This window comes from Rhinatrema bivittatum, chromosome 3 (genome assembly GCF_901001135.1).
Source record: "Rhinatrema bivittatum chromosome 3, aRhiBiv1.1, whole genome shotgun sequence".
NCBI lineage: Eukaryota > Metazoa > Chordata > Amphibia > Gymnophiona > Rhinatrematidae > Rhinatrema > Rhinatrema bivittatum.
The window spans coordinates 172,325,497-172,352,224 of record NC_042617.1 but is presented as its reverse complement, the minus strand read 5'-3'; the positions used below and the strand labels follow the sequence as shown (position 1 = coordinate 172,352,224).

Here is a 26,728-nt window from a genome sequence, read left to right as displayed (position 1 = left end):
GTGAGATCATTGAGCATTTCGGGCTGCGATTCATTATTTCCAAATTGAAAATTTTTCTGGTCATGCCAGCCAAGAGGAAAGGGAAAGTAAGGGTCTTTCCCTCGGAGCCCTTACCTCCACTCCTACAACTTGAAATCGACCACTTTATGACCTAGCTGGAAGGAAAGGGATCCGGTGAACCCATAGGAAGCTCCCAGGAAGGAGAACGGGAGGCTCCCCTGGACGACGCCTCCCTAAGCCCAGACCAGCGACCGCCTCCTGCTCAACATGGCTCAGATGGGGATGCGGCTCTGTCACTCCCCGATGATGTGGATAGGGTGACAGGGCACGAGGGAGCAGTCTCTGGAACAGCGTCGGAAAGAAGGAGTTCCTTGGAGTCGGTGGAGAACCATGGGAGAAAGGCGAGAGAAATGGAATGCCGACAGAACAGCTGAAGAAGACGTTTGCGAGACCCGTGGGAAATGGAACAACATCCACAAGAGAACACCAGGATCTGCCTGATTCCGAGCAGTCAGTCGATCTGCGGCCTATACTTTCAAGGCCAGAGATGGTAACGTTAGATGCAATTTGGGACATGGTGAACAGACTGAGTTAGCCATAAATAGACTTGAAACAAAAATTGATTCAGTTACTTCCCATTTCCAAGAACAGTTTCGTAGTATCCAGCAAAAAAATGAATGAGGTTTCTACTAGAGTTGGGGGAGACTGAAACTCATATAAAGAAATTCCCTCCATTAATACGTTTCTTTATAACAAAAAAAGCCTCTGTTCCTGTGGTTTCAATACCTGCCAACCTTACAAGTTTTCTTGAGAATTCCACTTTAAAAGTCTTAGAAAGAAATACTTTAATAGTATCCTTTATTACAACTTTGGATATAAATAAATTAATGAAAACCTATTTTCAAAAATTTCCTATATTATTCCATGGTCAGAGTGTTAAAATATATCCTGACTTGGCTCCTATTACCTGTACTAGAAGATGTGAATTTCTGGTATTTAGGCAGAGTCATTGCTTTAGGATTTTCTTTTTTGCTAAGATACCCATGTCGGTGTGTAGTAAAGAAAGGGGAAGAAACTTTTGTTTTTTTCCAGCCAGATCAATTGCATTAGTTTGTGGTGACTCGGGCACATGTAACCTCATCCCCCTTGCTTTCTAATGAATAAGGCTAAATAATGTGTTATACCAGCTGAATTACTGTGTTAATGTCCTATTCTACATTTATTTTTCTGGTAATAAATTCCTGTTACTGTGATTAAAGCAGAGTTGCTTACTTGTAACAGGTATTCTCTGAGGACAGCAGGATGTCAGCCCTCAAATCCCACCTGCCTCCTCATGGAGTTGGCTTGAGTTTCATATGCTAAGATACAAGACCGAAGGGGCCCTTGTGAGGATGTGTTGTACATTAGCATGCAGAGGCATGTTCAGTGTGGCACAAAGTTCTTCAAACTTTGAAGTCAAATTTCTATGCCAGGCTCCAAGTTATCCATGTGTGAGAACTGACATCTTGCTTTCTTCTGAGAACACCTGTTACAGGTAAGCAACGCTGCTCTATCAGAAGCTGAGAGGCATAACTGCATGACCCAAATACTCAACAAGTGCTGCAGCATGAAAGTAAATGGATAGTGGACTATGAACAAAATGGCTCCCAGCAAGCATAGAACAAATAGGCTAAATAGACAAATGGAGATTCTATAGTACAGAAATGGAAATGCTTACACATCTTGTTGCTGGATGTGAAATGCTGATGACAGAAGTGCACACTAGGAAGTGTGTAAATGCTGATGACAGAAGTGCACACTAGAAAGTGTGTAAATACCAACTTCCTTGTAACAGAAACACACTGGTATTACACCCTGACAGAATTGCAGAAAATGAAAGCTTGACAACCTTGGTTATTCCCCTTATTATCAATTAAAACGTTTGATGCTAGGAAATCAGACAATGGCACAGGAGTATTGCTAATAGAAATGTCACCGTGTATGGAAAAAAGATCATTATGTACCCAAAAGATATAATCAAAGACCAAGAAAATGTGGCAGAAAGATGCAGAAATAATTCCAATTAGAAACATAAAAACATGACGGCAGGAAAAGACCATATGGCCTATCTAATCTATACATCCACATCAACTATTCATCTTTACAGTCCTTAACACTCCTTTAGAGATCCTCCATGAAAGAAACACACACAGCTTTTTAAAAATTCATACAATGTCCTTGCATTCACCACTTTCTTTGGGAAGCTTTTCCATGCAGTCACTACCTTCTCTGTAAATAAATATTTTCTTAGATTATTCCTGAGCCTACTCCCCTTTCACCACTATCCTATGACAAAGAGCCAAAGAGGCAAAACCAAATGCCTTCTTTGAATGAGAAAAGGCAGGTGACAGCTTGTCTCTTTGGTGATATCAAGGGGATGGAATGCCCTTTCAAAACCAATGCATCACAAGCATCCAGTGCAGCTCCCAGATCCGTCGGTGTCTATGGATTGGTCTTTCAGTGCCTGACATGCTTGTCCATCAGCTCGAGATGGGACCCTCATTCCTTGCAGGTCCCGGCCACACATTTCAGGACATCATGTGACGACCCCAGGCAGAGGATACATCTTTTATGGGGGATCCATGACAGACAAACTGCTGGTTTGCTTATCCATGGATGGCTGAAAAAGCAGGGAAGCAAAGTCGAACTTGATGACCACAAGATGGTCAATGCTCATCAGTGTACCCGTTGGATGTTGGAATGGAACGAAAACAGAAAAAATGAGCAAAATGCCTACCTAGCATAACTAACAGGAAGAGAACAATACTGCGGAGGCCCCATGACAAACAAACATGCCACTTTCACTGGAGAAAAAGACCATCGTAAGTAGGAGAGTAAGGAATCATGACCAGTGAGCTCCACGGAAAAGGAGAGTTAGGCACACTCAAAGTTCTTAAAGTTCCAGGCCGGGCTTCATTAGATAATGTCACCCTCCTGCGAGGACTGCCAATCTGCTTGTCTTCAGAGAACAACTACAATCAATAATGAATTTGAATAAATATCTTTTTAAAATTCACAATTTGCACAGCACTTCTCCTTCACTTTCCAATCTAACATTCACCAGCCTTTAAAGAGTTCCCTGTTCTGGATGTAGACCAAGTAATATACTACAGTGACTGCTCATGACTAGGAGTATAATACAGACTTCAAGAGCTATGTCCATTGATGGAGAGAAGATTTTGCTGCAAGAGCAGTACCTACCCCAGGTCTGTTCCCATAATGTTAGGGCTACTAACCTTCAGGACTGTCAGAAGAGCCTATCTCATTGACTCTAGTCTAACCAGTTCCATTTTGCTTTGCATAGACCTCATTCATCATACCTGATGACATTTCCTAATGTAGTTAGACTGAGATTTATGCGTGTCCCTTCACGAAGCCGGTCCCCCTCAGATCCTGATGTTTTCTGTCGTTCGCTTCCTGCCAAATCCACTAAGTTTATACTGGATTGTTTGGTAAGATCTTTCTCCAGAAAAATCTGCAAGAATTTGTAATAAAGACATATTATTTTGTGACAAATGGTAAATATTACAGGTAATCTCTTATTATAAATGCAAAATACTTAGTTCTGCTCCCTTTTAGACAGCAGCTATGGTTTTGTTTAATAGACTTCTTCATTCCTTCCAATAGTAGGATAATGATTCCTTCTAGTTTCTCAGCCCCATCCCCATTTGTGGATGCCCTTGGTTTAGACCAGAGTTTCACATCCTAGTAGCTCAACTAAGTCAGTGCACTGAATGGAACTTCCATTTTCCAGTCTGGGGGAAATCCTTTTCTTCTGTGCGCTTGCAGTAATGACAAAAAAATATTAAAAGACAAAACAAGAGAAATTGCCTATGAGACAAAAAATTTGGTGAATTGAGCCTTATGTGCTACATAACTATGGAAATTCTATACTTAAGGTGTGTCCCAAGCCAAGAAACTGAAAGGAGATGTCCTAAGTCACTGCAAATAAATGTGCACAATTCACAGTTCATAAGAACATAAGAAATGCCATACTGGGTCAGACCAAGGGTTCATCAAGCCCAGTATCCTGTTTCCAACAGTGGCCAATCCAAGTCACAAGTACCTGGCTAGTACCCAAACATTAGATAAATCTAATGCTACTATTGCTTATTAATTACCGTAATAGCAGTTTATGGATTTTTCCTCTAGGAACTTATCCAAACCTTTTTTTAAACCCAGTTACATTAATTGCTGTAACCACATCCTCTGGCAATGAATTCCAGAGCTTAACTATGCGCTGAGTGTAAAAGAATTTTCTTCAATTTATTTTAAATGAGCTATTTGCTAACTTCATGGAGTGCCCCCTGGTCCTTCTGTTATCTAAGAGAGTAAATCAATTTACATTAATTTGTTCCAGTCCTTTCATGATTTTGTAGACCTCTATCATATCCCCCCTCCCCTCAGTTGTCTCTTCTCTAAACAGCCCTAGCTTCTTTAGCCTTTCCTCATAGGGCAGCCGTTCCACGCCCCTTATCATTTTGGTCACCCTTCTCTGCACTTTCTCCAATGCAGCTATATCCTTTTTGAGATGTGGCGCCCGGTCCCTTAAAGGCCCAGGGGCGGGTCCCAGCTCCGCGGCGCGCCCTGATTGAACACCATACAAAAAGAAGTGCCTGCCTGCACTTCCTTGCCTTGGCAATCGGGTCGATCACATTGTGATATCAAGTTTGCCTCTGCATTTCCAGTCTTTGTTTCAGTCTCCTTCTGTTTCAGCATTCTCCCAGGTAGTACTTCTTGGACTGTCTTCTCGGTACTGACTTCACCATGGAGCAATACAGATGCATTATGACATCCTCCATTTTATTTGCCATTCACTTTCTAATAATTGCTAACATCTGTTTGCTTTTTTGATTGCCACAGCACACTGGGCCGACGATATCAATGTATTATCCACTATGATGCCTAGATCTCTTTCCTGGGTGGTAACTCCTAAGATAAAACCTAACATCGTGTAACTACAGCAAGGGGTATTTTTCCCTATATGCATCACTTTGCACTTGTCCATGTTAAATTTCATCTGCCATTTGGAAGCCCAATCTTCCAGTCTCACAAGGTCCTCCTGCAATTCATCACAATCTGCTTCAGAATTAACTACTCTGCATAATTTTGTGTCATCTGCAAATTTGATCCCCTACTCGTCATACCTCTTTTCAGATAATTTATAAATATATTAAAAAGTAGTGGTCCAAGTACAGATCCCTAAGGCACTCCATTGTTTACCTTTTCCCACTGTGAAAACAGACCATTTAATCCTACTCTGTTTCCTGTATTTTAACCAGCTTGCAATTCACAAAAGGACATCATCTCCTATCTCATGGCTTTTTAGTTCAGATGGCTCAGAGTATCAAAAGAGCATTCACTAATATCTTATCTTCAAATTTCAAGGATGTCCATTTAAAAAAAATTTAAACCCGTAATTGTTACTGGTTTTTGAAAGCTATTTTATTTAAATTTAATTTATCATCAAATAAAATTTCTGTTTAGTTTTTATTTATTTTGGCTAGTTCAAGAAGCAGGGATGTGAAGAGGAAATCTTTGCAAACTATTTTTGGGTGGGTTCTAAATTTATTTTTATTTTCTCTTTCAGTTTTATTTAACCTCCACCCCAGATAGAATTGCCCATGTGACTTAAGTAGTGTCGCTGGATTGAAATTTCAACAGCTTTAAATACTCTATTGCCCAGAAGAGGTCACCACAGTAAGAAATAGGCTTCCCTCACTCACTGGGATCAAGTGTGCCACTTTGGTGTCACCTGCGCAATGTGCCTCACTTCAGCCAGCCATGGACAGGAGACATCCCTATTTATGGTTCTGACTGTATTTTATTATTTTGTTCTTCGAGTTGAGCTGCTAAGAAAAGCAGGTTATAAATAAAATTTGAATTGACTGAACCTGTCTCTTCTGAATGCTACTGTGTGATCCCAGTGACCAGCCCCCCCTTACTATTTTTTAATAATAAAAATGAACTTTAGTAGGCTCCTGTTAAATTTGATTAATGTTTAGTAGCAGCATTCATTATCAGCCTCAGTAATATATCATTGTGTATGATTAAAAAAATCCCAACAACATTGTAAATGCAGATAGTGGATCACAGCAATTTGAATTATCTTTTAGGTTTCTGTGATTTCCACTTGCTTAAGAACAGCTTTGGCATAGGCAGCAGCTCAAGGGTGCTATGGGTGCTTGAGTACCCCAATATTGTTCCTACACTTGTATAGATTGGGAGCTGAGAGCACCATGCTGCAGGGCTGTCAGTGAGGGGCAGTAAGGAAGTACTTGTGTCTCCTTGCTACTGCTCCTCCCTTCCCCTGCAGCCCATTGTCTGGCTGTAAAATGTCTGACCAATGGGCTTCTTTCTCCCAGTTACTGCTCCTGCCTCCCCCTGCAGCCTATTGGCTCTACATGATGTTTGACCAATGGGCTTCAGGGGGACCAGAGAGTAACAGCAGTGTATGGCAGTCTTCCTGAGGAGCAGTGGAGATGGGAGGGATGCTGATAGAGGGTATGGGAAAGGTAAAGAGGGACAGAGAACTATAAGGAGGGTGAAAGAGGGGCTGAGAGAACTGTTAGAAGATGGTTTAAAAGGCAATACTGGCTGGGAGAGAGAATACTGCTGTGAGGGTCTGAAAGAGGAACTGAAAGAAGAAATTCTGGCTGAGAGAAGAGGAGGCAGCAAGGAACTGTGAGGGGAAAAGGGACTGTGAAAGGAGTGAACACAGGCTGGTGAAGCCAGAGAAGGCTTAGAGAAGGGACATGGACTGCAAGAAGAGGACAGTATCTGAGAGAAGGGAAAAGGGGATACGAGCTGGGGGAGAGGACATGGACTGTGATAAGAAGAGGAACAGGGGTGAGTGATTAGGTGAAGGGAACTTAAGAGGGAGAGTGAGGTGAAGATGACTGAAAAGGAGTGTATAAAAAGAGAGAAGGAGGGCTGATAGGGGAGGTAAGTCAAAAGAAGGGTTTGAAAGAAGAGAGGGGATCATGGAAGGGGAAGAGGCAAGGAGAGGTGAGAGAGATGAAAATGGCAGGAGGGGGAAACTAGGACGGGGTGAGCGAAGATAATGAGCTATGGTGGGTAGAAAGACATACACATGGAACAAAAATAAGAAATGATAAAGAAATGAATGGAAAACCAGAAACTAAGCTTTAAAAGAAAAAAAGGAATGAGAAGGAAGAAAGGAAACTAGAAAAAGCAGAAACAGAGGATAGATTTAAACTACAGACAAAGGTTGGAAAACAGCTTATTCAAAGTTCGATGAAGATTTCTGCACTAGCTGGGCAGAGTCAAGGGAAGGGGGCAAGTGATATCTGCTCTTTTCTTCCAGCCCTGTAGTCATCAGAGTGAATAAAGCATTTTACAGAAAGGATAGGAAAGGGGGGAGAAGGTTGTGGTGGTGATATCATAGGTTCAAAATCTCTCAAAAATTGGTAGCTCCAGTATTGTGATAAGCTGCAGTCAGGGCTTGAGCTGAAGGGGCATTTAGGTGAACATTGTTTCCCTTGTTCACAAAATTAAGTAAAAAAAAAAAAATTCCCCTGTTACATCCCATAAATCAGCAGCTATCTCTGGGTTTCCCAACTTGAGGACAGGAATCACCACAGCCATTCTGTGTAAAAGGAAAGTATGAGAAGCATTTGAAGTTAACAGCGTGAAATACGAAACCATTAGCACATCCCGCAGGACTGCCTGTTCAGTTTAAAGTGGAACTCTGCCAATAAAAGTGACTTGGTAGAAATGAGATCTTTGGGTTAACTTGTGTTGTGACTTCTCAGAAGCTTAAGTCTATTTAGTTTACCATTTCTGTTTGTCATTCTTAAAAAAAAAAAAAAAAAAAAATTTTTACACACATTTATGATCCTACACAGTAAAAACACTATTGCGCCCGTCAGTCGCAGATGGCTGCGCCCTCTATTGCTCACTTTTTTTCTGCCTTAGTCCATTTTGGTAAGATGGCTGCCTCTGCTTCTCCACACCGAACCCTCCGGTGTCCCCGGGCCGGCATGGGCGATTGTATTCGCCATCTTTCTCCAGGAGTCACCTAGGGCACGCGCACGCAGCCCTGTCCTTTACGTGCATCATGGCGGGAACCTTGGGGCATCCCCACCGCATGATGTCACTAGCATGGGTATTTAAACTCCATTCACGATTCCTAATACGAGTTAGCAAGGAATCCTCCATGCTGATCTCTCCTCGTTACAAGACGCTCCCGCTCTGTGTATTCTCGCTCCAGGACGACTTAGGTACCCGCTCCACTGGGGCCTTGCCTCGCTCCTCTTTACCCTCTGGGGTTATCTGTTACCAATAAGGACGCCTAAGGTACCCGCTCCTCGGGGCCTTGTCTCGCTCCTCTTTACCGTCTGGGGTTATCTGCTACCAACAAGGATGCCTAAGGTACCCGCTTCTCAGGGGCTTTGCCTTGCTCCTATCTTCCCATCAGGGTTTCCTACCTATTACCAGGCCGTGTTCGTCCGAGATCTCCGCTCCTCGGGGCTCTCTTACTACAACTACCAACATCAGAGTGAGTACTGCTTTGTCTCATCTCTCTCTCCATAGATCTTCGGCCTACCCCGTACCACAGGCCTGGTGTGACTGTCGAACTACCTTTTCCACCCTGCAACCTACAGACGGAACATTGCCATCTGGAGTCTCCGCTCCTAGCTGGAACCATCACCCGTTATTTGGGTTACCATCTACATTGCAGTACAATAAAGCTATATCTCTGTGTCCATCTCTGCCTTGAGTTCCGTCCTGTGGGAGGTGTCATCTCTTACAGCAACCAAGGGCCCACACTTCAATGTCCAAAGTACAACAAACACATTGGGTGTTAGGGGGTTCTGTTACGAGCTGGGAGCTAGAAGCAGTCGGCTGACAGCATTTGGTATCACCTGCTGACCTCCACTCCTATAAGTATAATTCCACATACTGCATTCTGTTGCCGAGAATGTTTTTTCTGGAAATTTATTTCGTCAATGTTCGAGGACTAATGAACAAAATAATCAGGTGGTGGTATATTTTTGGTGACATTAGTTAGGCCAATTAAAGCCCACTGTGATTAAGACAATCAAAAGACAGATAAGGAACATAAACCCAGAGAAACAATGGGAAGCATTAACTGGGTCAGAAGTCCAGCTCAATGTGTAAGCAATAGATTAGATGTTGAATGACTGAAATAGTGTGCTATGATCAATTGATGATGTTTTAGCCACAGAGAGTGGTGGCAATTTGTGAGTAACTGATGGAAAACAAAAGGCCTAACTGGGACTCAACTTCCAAGTCTAGAATCAGAAGCATTAAGTCCAATGAGCGAAACAAGGTTTTAATGTTTATGTTTCATATGCATTTGATACATCGCCTTTCTTTATAGACAAAGTAATGGACAAAGCTAAAGTAGTTAAAAAAAAAAACAAACCTAAGCATTATACAATAAATAAAAATTGTATACATAAATATGTAACAGAAAGGCACATTACAACTTAATGAAAAAGATTAACAATGACATGACTTAAAAAATCATATGATACAGAAATAAAAAAGCTTAAAATAGTTGAAAACAAAAATAATCAAGAGTTAAAACTCTAGAATAGAGCCAGGTCTTTAGACTTTTCCAAAATTTGCTAAATTCTTTTTCAATATGCAAAGTAAGGGTAAGAGAATGCCAAAAATAAGGTCCCAAGTAAGAGAAGCTGCGCTCTAGACAACAGGGGATGGGAGCCTTAACAGTTCTAACTGAGAGGAACACAAATTCCTGGAAGGGTGATGGGGAGTCAATAGCTTATTAAGGTAAGGTGGAGTTCCCCATTGAAAGGCTTTAAAAGTCAGATTTTGAACTGTATATGGCAATCTATGGGCAGCCAATGACGCGCCATCTAAAGAAGGGGGGACGTGATCATATTTGCTTTCACCAAAAATTAGCTTGGCAGCAGTATTTTGGATAATTTGTTGCCTGTGAATCGAATTTGAGGAAAGACTATGGTAAAGTGAATTACAATAATCCAGGGGACTTAATATGAGGGAGAAAGATAAAGTTTTAAGATCATGTATCTCCAGGAATGTTTTACCTGTTGAATTAATCATAAAAAATAAAAAATCTTCTTGACAAGATTTGAAATATGGCTGTCAAAATTAAGGGGGTCATTTATCAAAGTGCTATATGGCGTTTTCGCATGCGTTAAGCACCTTTAACGCATGCGAAAATGCCTTTAACGCATGCAAATGAGAAAAATAGGAGGAGTTTGGGGCGGGATTTGTGGCCAAGTGGGCTGGGCGGGCACGCCCTAATTGAACACCATACAAAAGAAGTGCCTGCCTGCACTTCTTTGCCTTGGCAATCAGGTCTATCACATTGTGATATCAAGTTTGCCTCTGCGTTTCCAGTCTTTGTTCCAGCGTCATTCTGTTCCAGCGTCTTCCCAAGTAGTACCTCTTGGACTGTCTTCTTGGTTCTGACCTCTGCCTGTTATTGACTACGTTTGCGCTGACTGGATTTGACCTTTGCCTGTTTCCTCGTCTGTACGCTGCCTGGAACCGACCTCTGCCTGAACACTGACCACATCTGCACACTGCCTGGAACCAACCTCTGCCTGACCACCGCCTGGAACCTGACCTCTGCTTTGACTGACTACCCAAGGACTGACCATCGGAACTTGACCCCTGCTTTGGCTGACTACCCATGGACTGACTACTGGTATTGACCCCTGCTTTGGCTGACCTCATTACCTTGACTCTGGCCTTGATCCTTGTCATACATTCAGAGACTCTTTTCTGGCCTGCTCTAGAACCCCGAACTCCAAGCCTGAACATCAACTGCACAGCTTTGATCATGGTGGGCACACTCCTGAACTTTCTCTCAAGGAGATCCTGCAAGGCCCACCTAAGACCAGACAACCCAGGTAACCAAAGGCTCAACCCAAAGGAACCCCGGGTTGCTAGTGGTGAAGCTCCAGCTAGCCTCTGCCTCCTCCTGTGCTCCGCCTCCTGGTGGCAGGCGCTCTCTGGGTCCGACCAAGGAGCCTACCAATCCTGCACTAGGCCAAGGGTCCAACTCCCGGCGCAACACTTATGTTGTGAATTTTCCATTTCTTTCCCAGGGGCAGCATACCATAGCTGTCCCAAGATTCTTCTGTTGGTTAAGTTTTAAGGCCCAATAGAGCCTTTTATTTTAGATGGGAGGTTTTGTTTTGTTTTTTTAATACCCTCCCTATTCCTTTTATAGTTTTATGCTGATTTATTTGAGTTCCGTGTACCCATTAACTAGGGACTCGGTTGCTTTCTGTTTTCTTGCTCTAACATCAAGATGTTGAGAAGTCACACATTTATTATTTATTTATTTATTTTTAACTTTTCTATACCGACGTTCCTGTAACAGATACAAATCACATCGGTTTACAATGTAATGCAAAATTTGCTCATGGGCGATACAATGAACAGGGGAGACAATTAACAATGGATCGGGTCATAACAAAGCATAACAGAAACCTAACATGTCATCTCAAAACCGGTGAGATGATAACTGAGAAAAACAAGTAGAGACAATGTACTGGACTGAGGAGACTTACTAAAGTGTCAGCTAGAATGAATCGGGCAGAGGGAGAGGGAAGGTTAGGTGTCAGGGAAGGTTTGGCTGAATAGCCAAGTCTTGAGGTTTTTTTTGAAGGTCATAGGGCACGGCTCTTGCCTGAGGTCCGGAGGCAATGCATTCCATTGATGGGGTCCTGCTGTCGATATGGCGCGCTTCCTTAAGGATGTTTTCGCTTGCGGGGCATAAAGAGTGTCTTTATAGGCACTTCTGATTGGTCTAGATGAGGTATGTGGTCTTAGTTGTATAGAAGTGTTGAGGGATGAGAGGTTGTGTTTCACTTTATGTATGATCGTGAGGACTTTGAAGAGAATTCTGGATTTGATGGGTAGCCAGTGGAGATACTGAAGGGTGGGGGTGATATGTTCCCTTTGTTTGGTATTGGTGAGAATCCTGGCTGCTGAATTCTGGACCATTTGGAGGGGTTTGAGATAGTTGGCTGGGAGACCGAGAAGGAGGGAGTTGCAATAGTCCAATATTATGAGATACTTGTAACATCAATATGTGAATCAACAGCTGAAAGACTACCTTCATCATTTCACATCTCAGTATGAGTAATGTTAGAAACCAAAAATCAGCTTCCTGCCTGATAATTACTGTCTAATGACTCCGATTTTCATTAGTGTTGTTACCATCACTGCAGCGTATGAGAACTGTGAAATGGGATTTAAGAGTTTGCAATACACAGGGCCATGAAAGTTATCTTTCTCTCACTCAGCAAATCCTGGAGAGTAAATTAATTTAATACCAAGGGAAGTATACCACCTAAAACTGTGATCTGAGATATGGCCTCTGGATCTACTAACTGGGATAAACCAGCCTGGTGGTTACAGAAAGTGTAACCTTCTTGAAAATCACAACCGATGACATATTCTCAGAGCTTGCCAGCAGCGTACGGCACCTGTTTGAAGTGGATGGTGATGACTACGTGGGATCGGCTGCTGGTGGCATTCATGCAGGTTGAGGCCATGGTCCTAATTTTGGCTCCTTGTTCCATTAGTCTCTCTATCTGTGCATAGCTTTCACAAGGCACTAACTTCAGACCATCCACATAGAAGCCTTGCTGCTGGTTCTCTCGTACCTTGAGCCCACCCTTCTTCTTGGTTTTGGATAAAAGGTCTATCACCTAAAGTTGAGAAAAGACTAGATTAAATTTCACCAAGTAGAGTAATGAATTATCAAACTATTACACAGCATGGCTAGATACTGGCATTGCACACGTATAGAAAAGTGACATTTTTATGGGAAAAGAGTCAGAGAAAATGTATTCCCAACTGGCAAAATTACAATTTGTGTTGGATTACGGTGCCTTTTGTTTCCTAGTTCTTCAGTTGGAACAGCATTCCCAGACTATGACAAGTGGAGCTATATGAGACTTTGTAGTGAAAACAGGTACCAGGCACTATCTGTTATTATGGGAACTTTGCATCTCTCCCTCCAGGGATGGGGACTGTGGAAAAAAAAAAAAAAAAAAAGCTTTAAATAAATAAATAAATTTGGAAGGAGCTTCAGAAAAAGCAAAGATAAGTAAAATTGGGCTTGATAAACTCTTGTGCAAGTCCATTAAAAGAATCATAATTTTAGGAAGTGGCAGGAGATGTCAATGAGAATTTCCAAGATCCAGTGTCCTTTGTTTTAGTGTAGAGAATAATAAGAATATATTTGATCCAGTTTTGGCTTGCCTTATATCTCTAGGAGCAAGAAGTACTCTGTGGATCAATGATTCCCAATCCTTTTTTATGTTGTGGCACACACGACATTGGACTCACTTTGTTGCCACACCACATCATCTTCCCTTCCCTCTCCTCCCCTCCCCTACACCACAGTATCATCACCGCATTCTCTTCCCTTGTCCCATCTCCTTGGCATCATCACTGTCCTTTCCCTCCACTCTACATAGTTTCCAGTTAGCAAGAGGAATCCAAAGAGCAGTGCCTCTCACTTACTGTTGTCACATCCTTCTCTGCAAACCTCCCTCTGAAGTTGGAGCCATGTGACGCCCCGTAGTTTTGCAACATTACAGGGTCCTATGCAGTTCCAACTTCAGAAGGAAATCAGCAGAGGAAGAGGTGGTGGCAGCAATAATCAAGGAGTGCTTCTTATTGACTCCTCTTGCTAGTGGGAAGCTATGGTGCAGGGTACCTAGGGGGATGGGGTAAGAGAAAGCAAGACTTTATTGCTGGCAGTGGTGGCTATGACTCTACTTTCTATCTGCAAATGGCCAAAATTTTGCTGCACACCCGAGGTTCTCCCAGGCACACAATTAGGAACCTCTACTGTCAATGGATGTGGTAACCTCATGAAGCTTCTACTGAAAGTGGTTAGATCCAAGATTGATTTATTTATTTATTTATTTTTTTATTATCCTTCTTGTAGGCAGCAGGAATAGCTGACAAAAAAATACAAACGTAATAATTAAGAACAGATAACATGATAAAAGATTTTTTTTTCCAGAGAAAAGTGGCTTCCTAGATCAGGAACATGGAGGTAATTTTCATGGAGTGGCAGTTACCTCCATAAAAAAACTTGCTGGGCAGAATGAATGGACTATTTAGTCTTTTTCTGCCGTCATTACTATGTTAGGAACCTGGAAGATAATAAACAATGTTAGAGAAGGGATGTATATTGTGTCAACAGATTTAAAAGCCCAGAGACAGACTTTCTACATGTAAAGGAGGAATCAGTACTTACACTGAACAAAAAAGAGGGAGAAAGCCTGAAGCCCACAGGGGAACTGGGCAACTGAATAGCAGATGGAACTTAATCTGGACAAGTGCAAATCGATGCAGATAGGGAAAAATAATCCCAATTATATGTATATTTTAATTTAAGTCCAATTTTCATGTATATGTCACCCTCCAAAAAACAATCCAGAGCAGCTTCGAACATAGCAATCAAATATAACAATGTATACATCAAACAAGAGCAAAATAATAGTATATACAAATATATAACAAATCAAATAGCAAAGCATCAATAATAGCATAAATATAAATTACAATAATAAATTGAACAGGCAATAACTATCCTTCCTCTTACAAAAAAGGGGGGTAGGACAGCAACATGGCAGACAATAACCACAATTGTATACTTCAAAATAGTTGGCTCAGTTAGCATATAGACTCAAAAAGATAAGAAAATTTAGGGGGGCTGGTTGGTGAGTCTTACTGATCAGGGTGGTGCTTCAATACAGCTTAATGAAGAGGAAATTGCACTCATGGGACCTAAATGTAAGGTACGCTTTTGTTTATGAGCACTCTAAACAAATAGTGGACACTCAACCTGATGGTGAATCCCTCCCGTGTTTACTTAATGTTATTGGTATGGCCCTGAGAAGTAAGAGTAAATGACGAGAAGTGCAGACCAAGTCTTGTCGATCCAGAAGAACATTTAATGTTTAATCATATGGCAACTCCACTGTTCTATTTCAAATATTATTTCAATACAACATGGGGGTCCCCCAACACAGGACCCCGTGTTTCGCACACTGGCTGCGTCAGGAGGGACACCGTTGAATCAAGTGTTCTGCAACAAAAATATAAACACATTCAAACCAGGATCGGTAAAGATAACGGGTAAGGCTGACAAACAAAAATTCTCTCTATAATATTTTCAGTAACCAAACAGAACATACCTTATCGCTGGGTAGATACAAAGTTACAAGGAGTGCATTGTGGATACATTGTAGTCGGGATTTAAATGCTACAAACATTTTTGGCGCGAATAGACGCGACCAATCACAGTGTGAGAACAGATAGCCAATCAGAGCAGGGCAGGTAAGTCACAGCGCACCGGATACTCTCAGGTGAAGTAACTCCACTCAAGATCACAATTAAGTCCAGTTGGAGCTACCGTGTTCAGGAGATAGATCCATTTTTGTTCCCTTTTAATCAAAATGTCAGAGAAATTTCCTCCCCGCACCGGAGGGTATACCACTTCTATGACAAAAAACTTTAAATCTGTTATTGTATGGGAGTATTGAACCCAATGTTCTACCAGAGGCGCGTTTTCCTTCAGATTATTAATGTTGGACCTATGTTCAATTATACGTGTTTTTACTTTTCTTAGTGTTTTCCCCACGTATAATTTATTGCAGGGACAAGTAATAATGGACACTACCCCGGCAGAATTACAATCAGAGTAATTACGTAAAGTCAAAGGTCTTTGTATATTTGGGTGATTGAAACTAGAAATAACCATAGTTCTGTTTGGTTACTGTAAATATTATAGAGAGAATTTTTGTTTGTCAGCCTTACCCATTATCTTTACCGATCCTGGTTTGAATTTGTTTATATTTTTGTTGCAAGACACTTGATTCAATGGTGTCCCTCCCGACGCAGCCAGTGTGCGAAACACGGGGTCCTGTGTTGGGGGACCCCCCATGTTGTATTGAAATAATATTTGAAATAGAACAGTGGAGTTGCCATATGATTAAACATTAAATTTTCTTCTGGATCGACAAGACTTGGTCTGCACTTCTCGTCATTTACATTAATTGTTTAAAGTGCAGCATCAGCTCATTCTGTGGTTTGGATTTCTCCTGAGAAGTACCAGGACCCAGGCAACTGGCCTGGTCCACGGTGGCCAGAATCATGGAAAACTATTTCTGAAGGGACAAAGGTTCTGAGGAAATTGGGGTTACAGTTAGCAGTGCAGAGGAACCTGCCCCTTGAGGAGTATAAGGATATTCAGTTCACATGTCGTGATATGAAACCTTTTGTACAAACTGCTGGGTCAGCATGGTTAAGTTCAGCTTTACCTTTAGTTCTGGAGGAGGCAGATCTGGAGCACAACACCACAATGAAAGAATTGATTTCTAAATTAGATGACCTATATGCACTGGGTTTAGATGATGACACTGGAAGGGGGAGAAGTCCAAAAGGGTGTTTTTCCCGTGGAGATGGGGGATTCACATAGATGGGCATAGATTCAGTGCAGAATCATTCACATAAGCCACCCATCCAGTTCGTTTGGGGTAGGATTCATTGGGGTATTGATAAAAATGATATGGACGGGTAACCCACTGAACAACTGATTCACATCTACTTATTCTAGGCCTCTCATTTTTATTTTATTTATTTATTATTTTTATATACCAACATTTGATCTGAGATATCACATTGGTTTACATTCAGGTACTATAGGTATTTCTCTATCCCCAGAGGGCTAACAATCTAAGTTTTTTTGTACCTGAGGCAATGGTCACAAGGAGTGACAGTGGGACTTGAACCCTGGACTGCTGGTTTGTAGCCCACTGCTCTAACCACTAGGCTATTCCTCCTCCCAAATCTCATGATTTTAAAGACCTCTATCATATTCCCCCCCCCCCCCCCCCATCAATCAGCTGTCTTTCTCCAAGCTGAACAGCCCTAGCCTCTTTAGCCTTTCCTCATAGGGGAGCTGCTCCATCCCCTTTTGATCACCCTTCTCTGTACCTTCTCTCAGTACAACTATATCTATTTTGAAATGCGGTGACCAGAACTGTACACAGTACTCAATGTGCAGTCTCACCATGGAGCAATACAGAGACATTATGATATTTTTCATTTTATTCACCATTCTCTTCCTAATAATTCCTAACATTCAGTTTGCTTTTTTGACTACTGCAGTACACTGAGCTGATAATTTCAATGTATTATCCACTATGATGCCTAGATCTTTTTTCCTGGGTGGTAGCTCCTCATATGGAACCTAACATTGTGTAACTACTGCATGGGTTATTTTTCCCTATATGCAACACCTTGCACTTGTCCACTTTAAATTTCATCTGCAATTTGGATGCCCAATCTTCCAGTCTCACAAGCTCCTTCTGCAATTTATCACAATCCGCATGTGATTTAACTACTGTGAATAATTTTGTATCATCTGCATGTGATAACCTCACTCATCATACACCATTCCAGATCATTTATAAATATATTGAAAAACATCGATCCAAGTACAGATCCTTGAGGCACTGAGAAAATTGACCATTTAATCCTACTCTCTGTTTCCTGTCTTTTAACCAGTTTGTAATCGACAAAAGGAGATCGCCTCCTATCCTATGGCTTTCTAATTTTCTTAGAAGCCTCTCATGAGGGACTTTATCAAATGCTTTCTGAAAATCCAAATACACTACATCTACTGGTTCACCGTTATCCACATGTTTATTAACCCCTTCAAAAAAAAAAAAAGAAGATTTGTGAGGCAAGACTTCCCTTGGGTAAATCCATGTTGGCTGTGTTCCATTAAACCATGTCTTTCAATATGCTCTGTGATTTTGATCTTTAGAATAGTTTCCACTATTTTTTCCAGCACTAAAGTCAGGCTCACTGGTCTATAGTTTCCCCGATTGCCCCTGGAGCCCTTTTTAAATATTGGGGTTACATTGGCCACCCTCCAGTCTTCAGGTACAATGTTGAGATTACTTACCTGATAATCTCCTTTTCCTTAGTGTATGCAGATGGACTCAAAACAAATGGGTATTGTGTGCTCGTGCTAGCAGTTGGAGACGGATCTGATGTCAGCACAGGTACATATACCCCCACAGGAAGTGCCGCAAATCAGTAATCTTCCTTGCAAAAGCTGTAGCTGACCGATCAATTACATGAACAGGATTACCCTGACCGACTGATAGTAGCTGGAGACCACCAGTGATCACAACCGGAAGGCGTCGACACCCGGCAGGGTGGATGCCCTATGTAGGAAAACATGGCTTACCTTGAATCGGTGAAACCCCATGTATATTGGCAGCCGGGTGGGATGCTGAGTCCATCTGCCTACACTAAGGAAAACGAGATTATCAGGTAAGTAATCTCTCCATTTCCTAGCGTGTAGCAGATGGACTCATTACAAATGGGATGTACAAAAGCTATTCCCAGGAGGCTGCCCGAGGTCCGTTTAGGATTGCCCTCGCAAATGCTGTATCCTCCCTGGCCTGGACGTCCAGACGGTAGAATCTGGAGAAGGTATGGAGGGAGGACCACGTTGCCGCTTTACATATCTCTGCAGGCGACAGCATCCTAGTTTCTGCCCAGGAGGCCACTTGAGCTCTGGTAGAGTGAGCCTTGACCCGTAGAGGTGGTGGTTTTCCCGCTTCTACGTAGGCCGCCTTGATAACTTCTTTGATCCAGCGAGCAATAGTCGCCTGTGAGGCCGCTTCTCCTTGCCTCTTCCCGCTGTGAAGGACGAACAGGTGGTCCGTCTTTCGTACTGCTTCTGACATTTTCAGGTATCTGGACAGCAGCCTGCTGATGTCGAGATGGCACAGTCTTCGGCCTTCTTCTGACTTCTTCAAACCGTCCGTGGTTGGCAAGGATATGGTTTGGTTGAGGTGGAAGTGTGAGACTACTTTGGGTAGGAAGGAGGGAACTGTGCGAAGATGGATAGCCCCTGGAGTGATCCTGAGAAATGGATCGCGGCAGGACAGCGCTTGTAGTTCTGAGATGCGGCGCGCTGAGCATACGGCCAGCAAGAACACCATCTTCAAGGTTAACACCCGGAGAGACAGGCCTCGGAGGGGTCTGAAGGCGGGTCCCGCTAGGAATTCCAGCACTAGGTTGAGGTTCCACAGGGGCACTGGCCACTTCAGTGGCGGGCGAATGTGTTTGACTCCTTTCAGGAAACATCTGGGTGTGTGGCAATGCTGTTGCCATCACTCCTGGGGCCGTAGCAGGATAGCGCTGCCACCTGAACCTTGATTGAACTGAGGGACAGACCCTTCTGAAGTCCATCTTGCAGGAAATCCAGAATGATGGGGATTCTAGCGGCATGCGGATTGGTGCTGCGAGTTTCGCACCATGCTTCAAATACTCTCCAGATCCTTATATAAGTTAGTGATGTGGAGAACTTGCGTGCTCGGGGGAATGTATCTATTACCGGCCCGAGTATCCCCTTTTCTTCAGTCTAGCCCTCTCAATGGCCAGACCGTAAGAGAGAATTGAGCTGGATTCTCGTGGAGGATGGGACCTTGTCGCAGCAGGTCCCTGTGAGGGGGCAGGGGTAGAGGATCCCCTGCCAGTAGTCTTCTCATGTCTGCATACCAGGATCTTCTTGGCCAGTCCGGGGCCACCAGAAGAACTAGGCCTCTGTGCCGCTGAATCTTGTGTATAATGGCACCCAGCAGGGGCCATGGGGGAAAGGCATATAGCAGGATCCCCGGAGGCCATGGCTGCACCAGGGCATCGATCCCGTGGGATAGATGATCTCGCCTGCGACTGAAGTATCTGGGTACTTGAGCGTTGGACCTGTCCGCTAATAGGTCCATGCCCGGAGTCCCCCACTGATCCACAATCATCTGGAAGGCCGTGGATGACAGCTGCCATTCCTCCGGGTTTAGGCTTTCTCTGCTGAGGAAGTCTGCTGTGGTGTTATCCTTCCCAGCGATGTGGACGGCGGAGATGTCCCGGAGATTTCTTTCCGCCCAAGCCATCAGGGGGGCTATTTCTAAGGATACCTGTCGGCTTCTGGTTCCGCCCTGTCAGTTGATGTATGCCACCATGGTGGCGTTGTCCGACATCACTCTGACTGCTCTGTTTCGAAGTCTGTGGGCAAATCGCAGGCAGGCTAACCTGACTGCCCGTGCCTCTAGTCGGTTGATGTTCCACCCTGACTCTTCCCTGTTCCACCGCCCTTGGGGTGGTTAGCTCTTCACAGTGTGCTCCCCAACCGCTCAGGCTGGCATCTGTGGTGAGCAGGGTCCAAGTTGGGGAGGACATCTTTGACCCCCGGCTCGTGTGGCCGGGCTGCAGCCACCACCGTAACTGATTCCGTACTGTGGTCGGTAGAGGCAGATGCGCGGTGTAGTTCTGTAATCGTGGGCTCCACCGAGATAGGAGGGCGCGCTGTAATGGTCTCATATGAGCCTGTGCCCATGGTATCACTTCCAGAGTGGAGGCCATTAGGCTGAGGACCTGTAGGTAATCCCAAGCTGTGGGCCGGGTGGTGCTCAGAAGATTCTGCAAACGATTCCGGAGTTTTGATCTCCTCTTGGAGGTCAGGTGGATCTTGTCTTCCTGGGTGTCGAACAGGACTCCTAGGTATTCCAGCGACTGCAAAGGCTGTAGGGAACTGTTTATGTTGACTACCCATCCTAGGCTTTCCAGAAGAGATATCACTCTGTTGGTTGCCCGGTGGCTCTCCTCCGGCGACTTTGCTCTGATCAGCCAATCGTCTAGGTAGGGATGGACGAGAATGCCTTCCTTCCTGAGTGACGCCGCCACCACTACTATTACCTTGGTAAAGGTCCGCGGCGCGGTGGCTAACCCGAAGGGTAGAGCCCGGAACTGAAAGTGCTGATCCAGGACTTTGAAGCGTAAGTAGCGCTGGTCATCCCGATGGATTGGGATATGCAAATAAGCCTCTGACAGATCCAGGGATGTGAGATACTCCCCTGGCTGTATTGCACTTCGGACTGACCGCAGAGTTTCCATGCGAAATCCTGGGACCCTTAAGTGCCGGTTGACTGACTTGAGGTCCAGGACGGGCCTGAATGTGCCCTCTTTCTTGGGTACTATGAAATAAATGGAATAATGCCCAGAATTTATCTCCCATGCAGGCACTGGGATTATGGCGTTTAGGGACAGGAGCCTCCACAAGGTAGCTTCCAGTGCCGCCCTCTTGAGGGGTGGACAAGGAGATTCCACAAACTTGTCCGGAGGGAGATGAAGGAAGTCCAGGTAATACCCTTCCCGGACAATGGCGAGGACCCACTGGTCCGAAGTAATCTCGACCCACCTGTGGTAGAATAGGGTTAGCCTGCCCCCTATGGCTTCTTCCCCCAGATGGGTCGGCTGATTCTCATTGTGGGGTGCGGCCGGACCCGAACCCGAGCCGGTTCCCCTCTTGTTGTGCCTGGTCCGAAAGGACTGGTTCCTGGTCTGAGAACGAGGCGCTTGGTAGCGAGCCCTGTAAGGGTTGAAGCGTTGAGAGCTTCTACCTCTGGATGGTCTAGGAAAAGGGTGCTGGTTCCTCCGTGACCTGTCTTCTGGTAGACGGGGTAATGGAGATGCGCCCCATTTATTAGCCAGTTTCTCGAAGTCGCTGCCGAACAGGAGGGATCCCTTAAAGGGCATTCTTGTAAGGCGAGTCTTGGAGGAGGAGTCTGCCGACCAATTTCGTAGCCAGAGCTGTCTTCTGGCTGCCACTGAGGATGACACTCCCTTGGCTGCTGTACGGACTAGGTCGGAGGCAGCGTTAGTGAGGAACAAGAGGGCTGATTCCATTTCTTCTCCCGGGGTGTTGTTCCTGGCTTGTGATAAACAGGAACGCGTCACCACGGTGCAGCAGGTCGCAATTCGTAGGCTGACACCTCAAAGGCTTGTTTCAGAATGGTGTCCATGCGCCGGTCATGTGCATCCCTGAGGGCCGCCCCTCCCTCCACCGGAATGGTGGTGCGCTTCACAATTGCGCTAACTATGGCGTCTACCTTCGGGCACGCCAGCAGCTCCATGGTTGCCGGGTCCAGGGGGTACATGCTAGACAAAGCCCGACCCCCTTTGAATGAAGCCTCCGGCGCATTCCATTCCAGATCGATTAGCTGCTGTGCTGCTTGTAGGAGGGGAAAATGGTGAGCTGTTTGATGCAGGCCCTCTAGCAGGGGGTTCATTCTAGGTTCCCCTGGGGTGCCCTGGCCCGGGATAGCCAGCTCCGACAGGCATTGAGAGACCAGGTCTGGGAGTTCCTCTTTAAGAAAGAAACGTCTCATGGTTCGATACGGCTCTATCCCGAGGGAATTTCTCCCTCCTCGGGGAGCTCGCCGTCTTCCTCAGAGAAATCTGAGTCCCCATAAGTGGGGCTTCCGGGTGGCGGGTGGCCGTGCCTAGGTCTTGAGGGTCCAGGGGCCGGGTCATCCGGTACGTATGGGTCCGGCTGGGGCTCAGACTGCATCTTGACAAAGGCATGAATCCCCTTGAATAATTCCACCCAGGAGAGCGAAGCAGGTTCTAGCCGTAAGGGCACCAGGTCTGTAGGGTTCCCTGGCTGCTCACCGTGGCCTTCTAGATTCGGCGTGTTCCCTGAGGAACTGGCAGTCAAACTGGGCTGGGACCGGCCCTGGCCTGGAACTCCCAGGTCCTCCTCACATTGGGCACATAGGGAGTCTGCTTCCTCGCTCTGTGTGGCTCTAAGGTGGCATGCTGAGCAGAGGCCTAGAGCTCTTATGCCTGATTCTGGAGGTGCCGGCTCTGCGGATGCATGGGCTCTCATACGCTCCATCGCGTCTGTTATCCGTACACTCCGGTGTGCTCTCCGCCTTTCAATGTGCGCCTATGAACGTGCGCCTCTCAATGTGCGCCTATCAACGTGCGCCTATGAACGTGCGCCTAACAGCGTGCACCTAGCAACATGCGCCTATCAACGTGCACCTATCAATGTGCGCTTAGCAACGTGCGCCTATCAACGTGCGCCCAAATATTTTCGGGTGCCTAACATACGCGCCCATCGCCCCGTCTGTATGCTAGATCGAGGCGGCGAACAGGCAGGCAAAATGGCGACCTCCTTGGCGGGCTGCCTCGTAGGCAGACCCTGGTAATCCTCGCTCTTCGGAGACCAGTAAAGTAAAGATGTACGCCTTACCTGATCTTCGGCGCTTTCCGGCTGCGACCCTGGCGGTCTCCGGCTGCGGGGGGAGAGGGTGAGTACCGTCACCGCCGCGCTCGAGGAAGTGCACCCGCTGCCTCTAAGCCGCGCCCGAGCCCTTCTCACTCGGAGGCTAGGTCCTCACCGCGAACGGATCGGGACCGAGGCTGCCTCTATGCCGCGCTCGAGCCCTTCTCACTCGGGGGCAAGGTCCCTGCCGCGATCCGGCCACCGGACCGAGGCGCTTACCTCCGAGGGACCACGGAAATCACCTCGGGAAACTCAACTGGGGGAGGGACCCGAGGGTATCACCGCAGGAGTGCGGGGCTCGTCTTCAGGTAGGATTTCTTCTAAGGATTTAGTCGTTAGAACTTGGAAAAACGCTCAGCGAGCGTAAGGTAGCTCCAAACTGCTTTGGAGACGGAAATTACTGAGCTGCTGCACTTCCTGCAGGGGTATATGTACCACGTGCTGACGTCAGATCCGTCTCCAACTGCTAGCACGAGCACACTATACCCATTTGTAATGAGTCCATCTGCTACACGCTAGGAAATTTTTAATTATATGGGGAGGGGAGGGTGCGCAAGCTGTATGGTTCACAAGGCAGACTTCTTCACCCATTTGGCCCAGTACGATATAGCTCTTGTCCTCCATTCTTGCCAGAGCCCAACGAGAAATGGCAATTCCCATTCTCTTCCAGGCCAGTGATAACTGATTCCATCTTTCCTGCTGAGTCTGAAAGTGACCTCTCCCCAACTTTTTGAACTTCTTTTAAATATTTACTAAGATATTTTCCAGGTAATTTGTACCTAGGTGGACAGTGATCTCCAATTCACCTTCCTTTTCCATTTCTATAGCTAATTTCTGGACTCTGTTCATCTCTATAAGCTGAGATACCAGGAAGGTAAATGACTTTGCTCTCCCCTGGTTATTTCCCAACTCTGTTTATATGTAAGGAGAGCAAGATAAATGTAGGGTTTGCTGACAATGGACCTACCTTCTTGCAGACTGGAGATATTCTACTTTTAATTTTCTTACCTAAAATAATCTCTATTAATACTAAAACTTTAAGAACCTGTTTATTAATTTCCCAGAAGAAAATGTATTTCTTCCTGACTTCCACTGTATCTAAACCTATATTGTAATTATCTGTTCCTTATCATCCATGCCAGACCAATCTAGACAAGTGGCTTGCATACCCCTGGCTAGCAGATGGAGAAAGAGAAACAAAAGATCAAAGCCAACATCATTCTCCTTATAGGGGGTCTGGTGCTGCCTTCAGCACATCAGTATTTCTCTGTCTCCATCAGATGGTGCAGCAGATAGCAGTAGGCCACTCCTGTGAAGGCGTTAGGCCCAGGACCCTGGTGGAGCATATAGCAAGTCTTGGGGTTACTCTGGGCAATGGTCCTATAAGAACTGATTTCTCCCTTCGCCCATGGGAACTGACTCAGTTGGGATCTGAATTCACACTGATGGGTCAATCACTGGTTGGTTCCAGGTGACTTTGCTCCCTTGGTGGGTCCAGAGCAGGAACTCCTGATAGCACACAGCACATTTTCCCTTCTATGCTTGTAGAACAAGGGAGAAGCAGTGAAGTAAAAAAAAAAAAAAAGCTATTAAAGTGAGAGACAGCCTGTGTGTGCGTGCCTGTATGAAGTTGAACATGTGAAAGTAAGAGAGAACCCGTGTGTGTGTGTGCTGTTTTGAAATGTTTGATTGGTATTTGGAACATTTTTATGAGTTTTTAATTGTTGAATGATACTCTATTCTTCAGCTATTATGAAATATGTATTCATTTTATTAGTATGATTTTATTACTATTGATTTCATATTTCTTGACTTTTTTCTGAGGCATGGTGATTGTTTTGTCATTGTTGCACAGTTTTTGTCTGTACATTTCAGTTCAGACTTTTGTTCTTTTTATTCTGTATTTGGTGAGGCTCTGTCTGTAGTCTGCTTGTCTGACTGAAGTAAGGTATTCTGCCAGTGTGTAGTGTCTGTGTAGGGATCTATAGCAGCTTGGCTTATTCTATTTTCCTATTAGGTGTATTGGTATTTTAGGGCCTGGTGTAATATTAGCACTGCTGCATTTTCTTAAGTAGAGTTATTACTGCTTGAGTGCTGGCAATTAGTGTTGTTTTGGTATAGAGGTTTGGTTTACTATATTGCTGTTATAATTCTTTTACTCATGGCTTTCTGAGTGTTAAGCCCATACTGAATGCATTACAATAGGCTTTTTTTTTTTTTAACTTTTTTTGTAGGGTTTTCTGGATGGCACCACAACAGTACATATAAATATAATATACATGTGATGATTTTTGTACCTCACTGCACTTGTCATTTTTCATATAAAATCTATTATAAATGCATAATTTTTAATTATCTGGGGAGGGGAGGGTGCGCAAGCTGTATGGTTCACAAAGCAGACTTCTTCACCCATTGGGCCCAGTACGACATAGCTCTTGTCCTCCATTCTTGCCAGAGCCCAACGAGAAATGGCAATTCCCATTCTCTGCCAGGCCAGTGATAACTGATTCTATCTTTCCCTGCTGAGCCTGAAAGTGGCAGCAGAAGAAAAAAGGTTGGTGGCCCCACAGGGGACAGAGAATGCAGCTTATACAAAAATGTATGTAATTTCTGTTCAAAGATAGTACTCATCTTTCCCTTGTGTCATTCTTAACAATATACGTAATACTGAGGCTTTTTTTTTCAGTTCCGCTGTGGATTGTTGAGAGTGGTGTGTCACACATGAGCACTGTCCGTCAGCTGTGTCATGACGGGAAAAAGGTTGAGAACTACAGGGTTAGATAAATTAGGAAGAATAAGAATCTTATTGGGCTCTCTGGAAAGAAAACTGAAGCCACAAAGATGAAAAAGTGCTGCCATCTGCTATTTTGCAATTTAGAAAAATACTTTTCCCATGAAGCAAGATGATTACCTGCTCATTATAAATTTCCAACATACTGAATGTAACCTGAGAAGATAAACAACAAAAAAAAAAGAAAAATTAGCGCTCTAGAAATAACCATTTGGTAGTAGATATAGTGTTATACTTGCCCACTGGTCAAATCTACAAACAGTAAATAGCTTTCATAGTGCTTGTTGGTGGCACAAAGCATTGTAGCTAAAAACTACAACTGTAACAGTGAAGCATACAGCACAAATTGTTTGAATTGTTGAATGCTAGATTTTACTTTTTATTTATCAATTAAAAAAAAAAATCCTCTAGCACAGAAAAAAAACACAAAGGACACCATCAGTTATTGAAAAAAGGAGAAACTAAATAGTAGGTAATGTGCCCCCAGTGCAAGGCTACTGTATGGGGAGAGAGTCATTCATAAAAGTCCAAAGGAAAAATACAACATAACTAGGGACCTTTGTTTTCAGGGCTTTTTTTTTCTGGGAATTTCAATATTATAACAACAACAAAAAAATCAGTGGAAAAATGACTTTTCAACTGATTTTTCTCCTGTGTGTAGGTGCTGGCTGCAACAGATGCAGAGCAGCATCAAATCACGGAGTTGAAGAATGGCAAAGATGCAGGAAGCCAGG

The 26,728-nt window shown here is 44.4% G+C and overlaps 1 protein-coding gene across 1 annotated transcript in view; it reads right to left on the bottom strand.

Annotated features, from left to right (window-relative positions):
* The window catches only part of LOC115088529 (kinesin-like protein KIF28P), a 179,075-nt gene that overhangs the window by 144,184 nt on the left and 8,163 nt on the right, over positions 1-26,728 (bottom strand). Inside the window, exons 2-4 of the mRNA XM_029596792.1 lie at positions 26,115-26,150; positions 12,519-12,743; positions 3,360-3,514 (exon numbers count right to left, since the gene is read on the bottom strand). Coding sequence (XP_029452652.1) covers positions 3,360-3,514; positions 12,519-12,743; positions 26,115-26,150 — 416 coding nt within the window. The remainder of the gene's footprint in view (positions 1-3,359; positions 3,515-12,518; positions 12,744-26,114; positions 26,151-26,728) is intronic.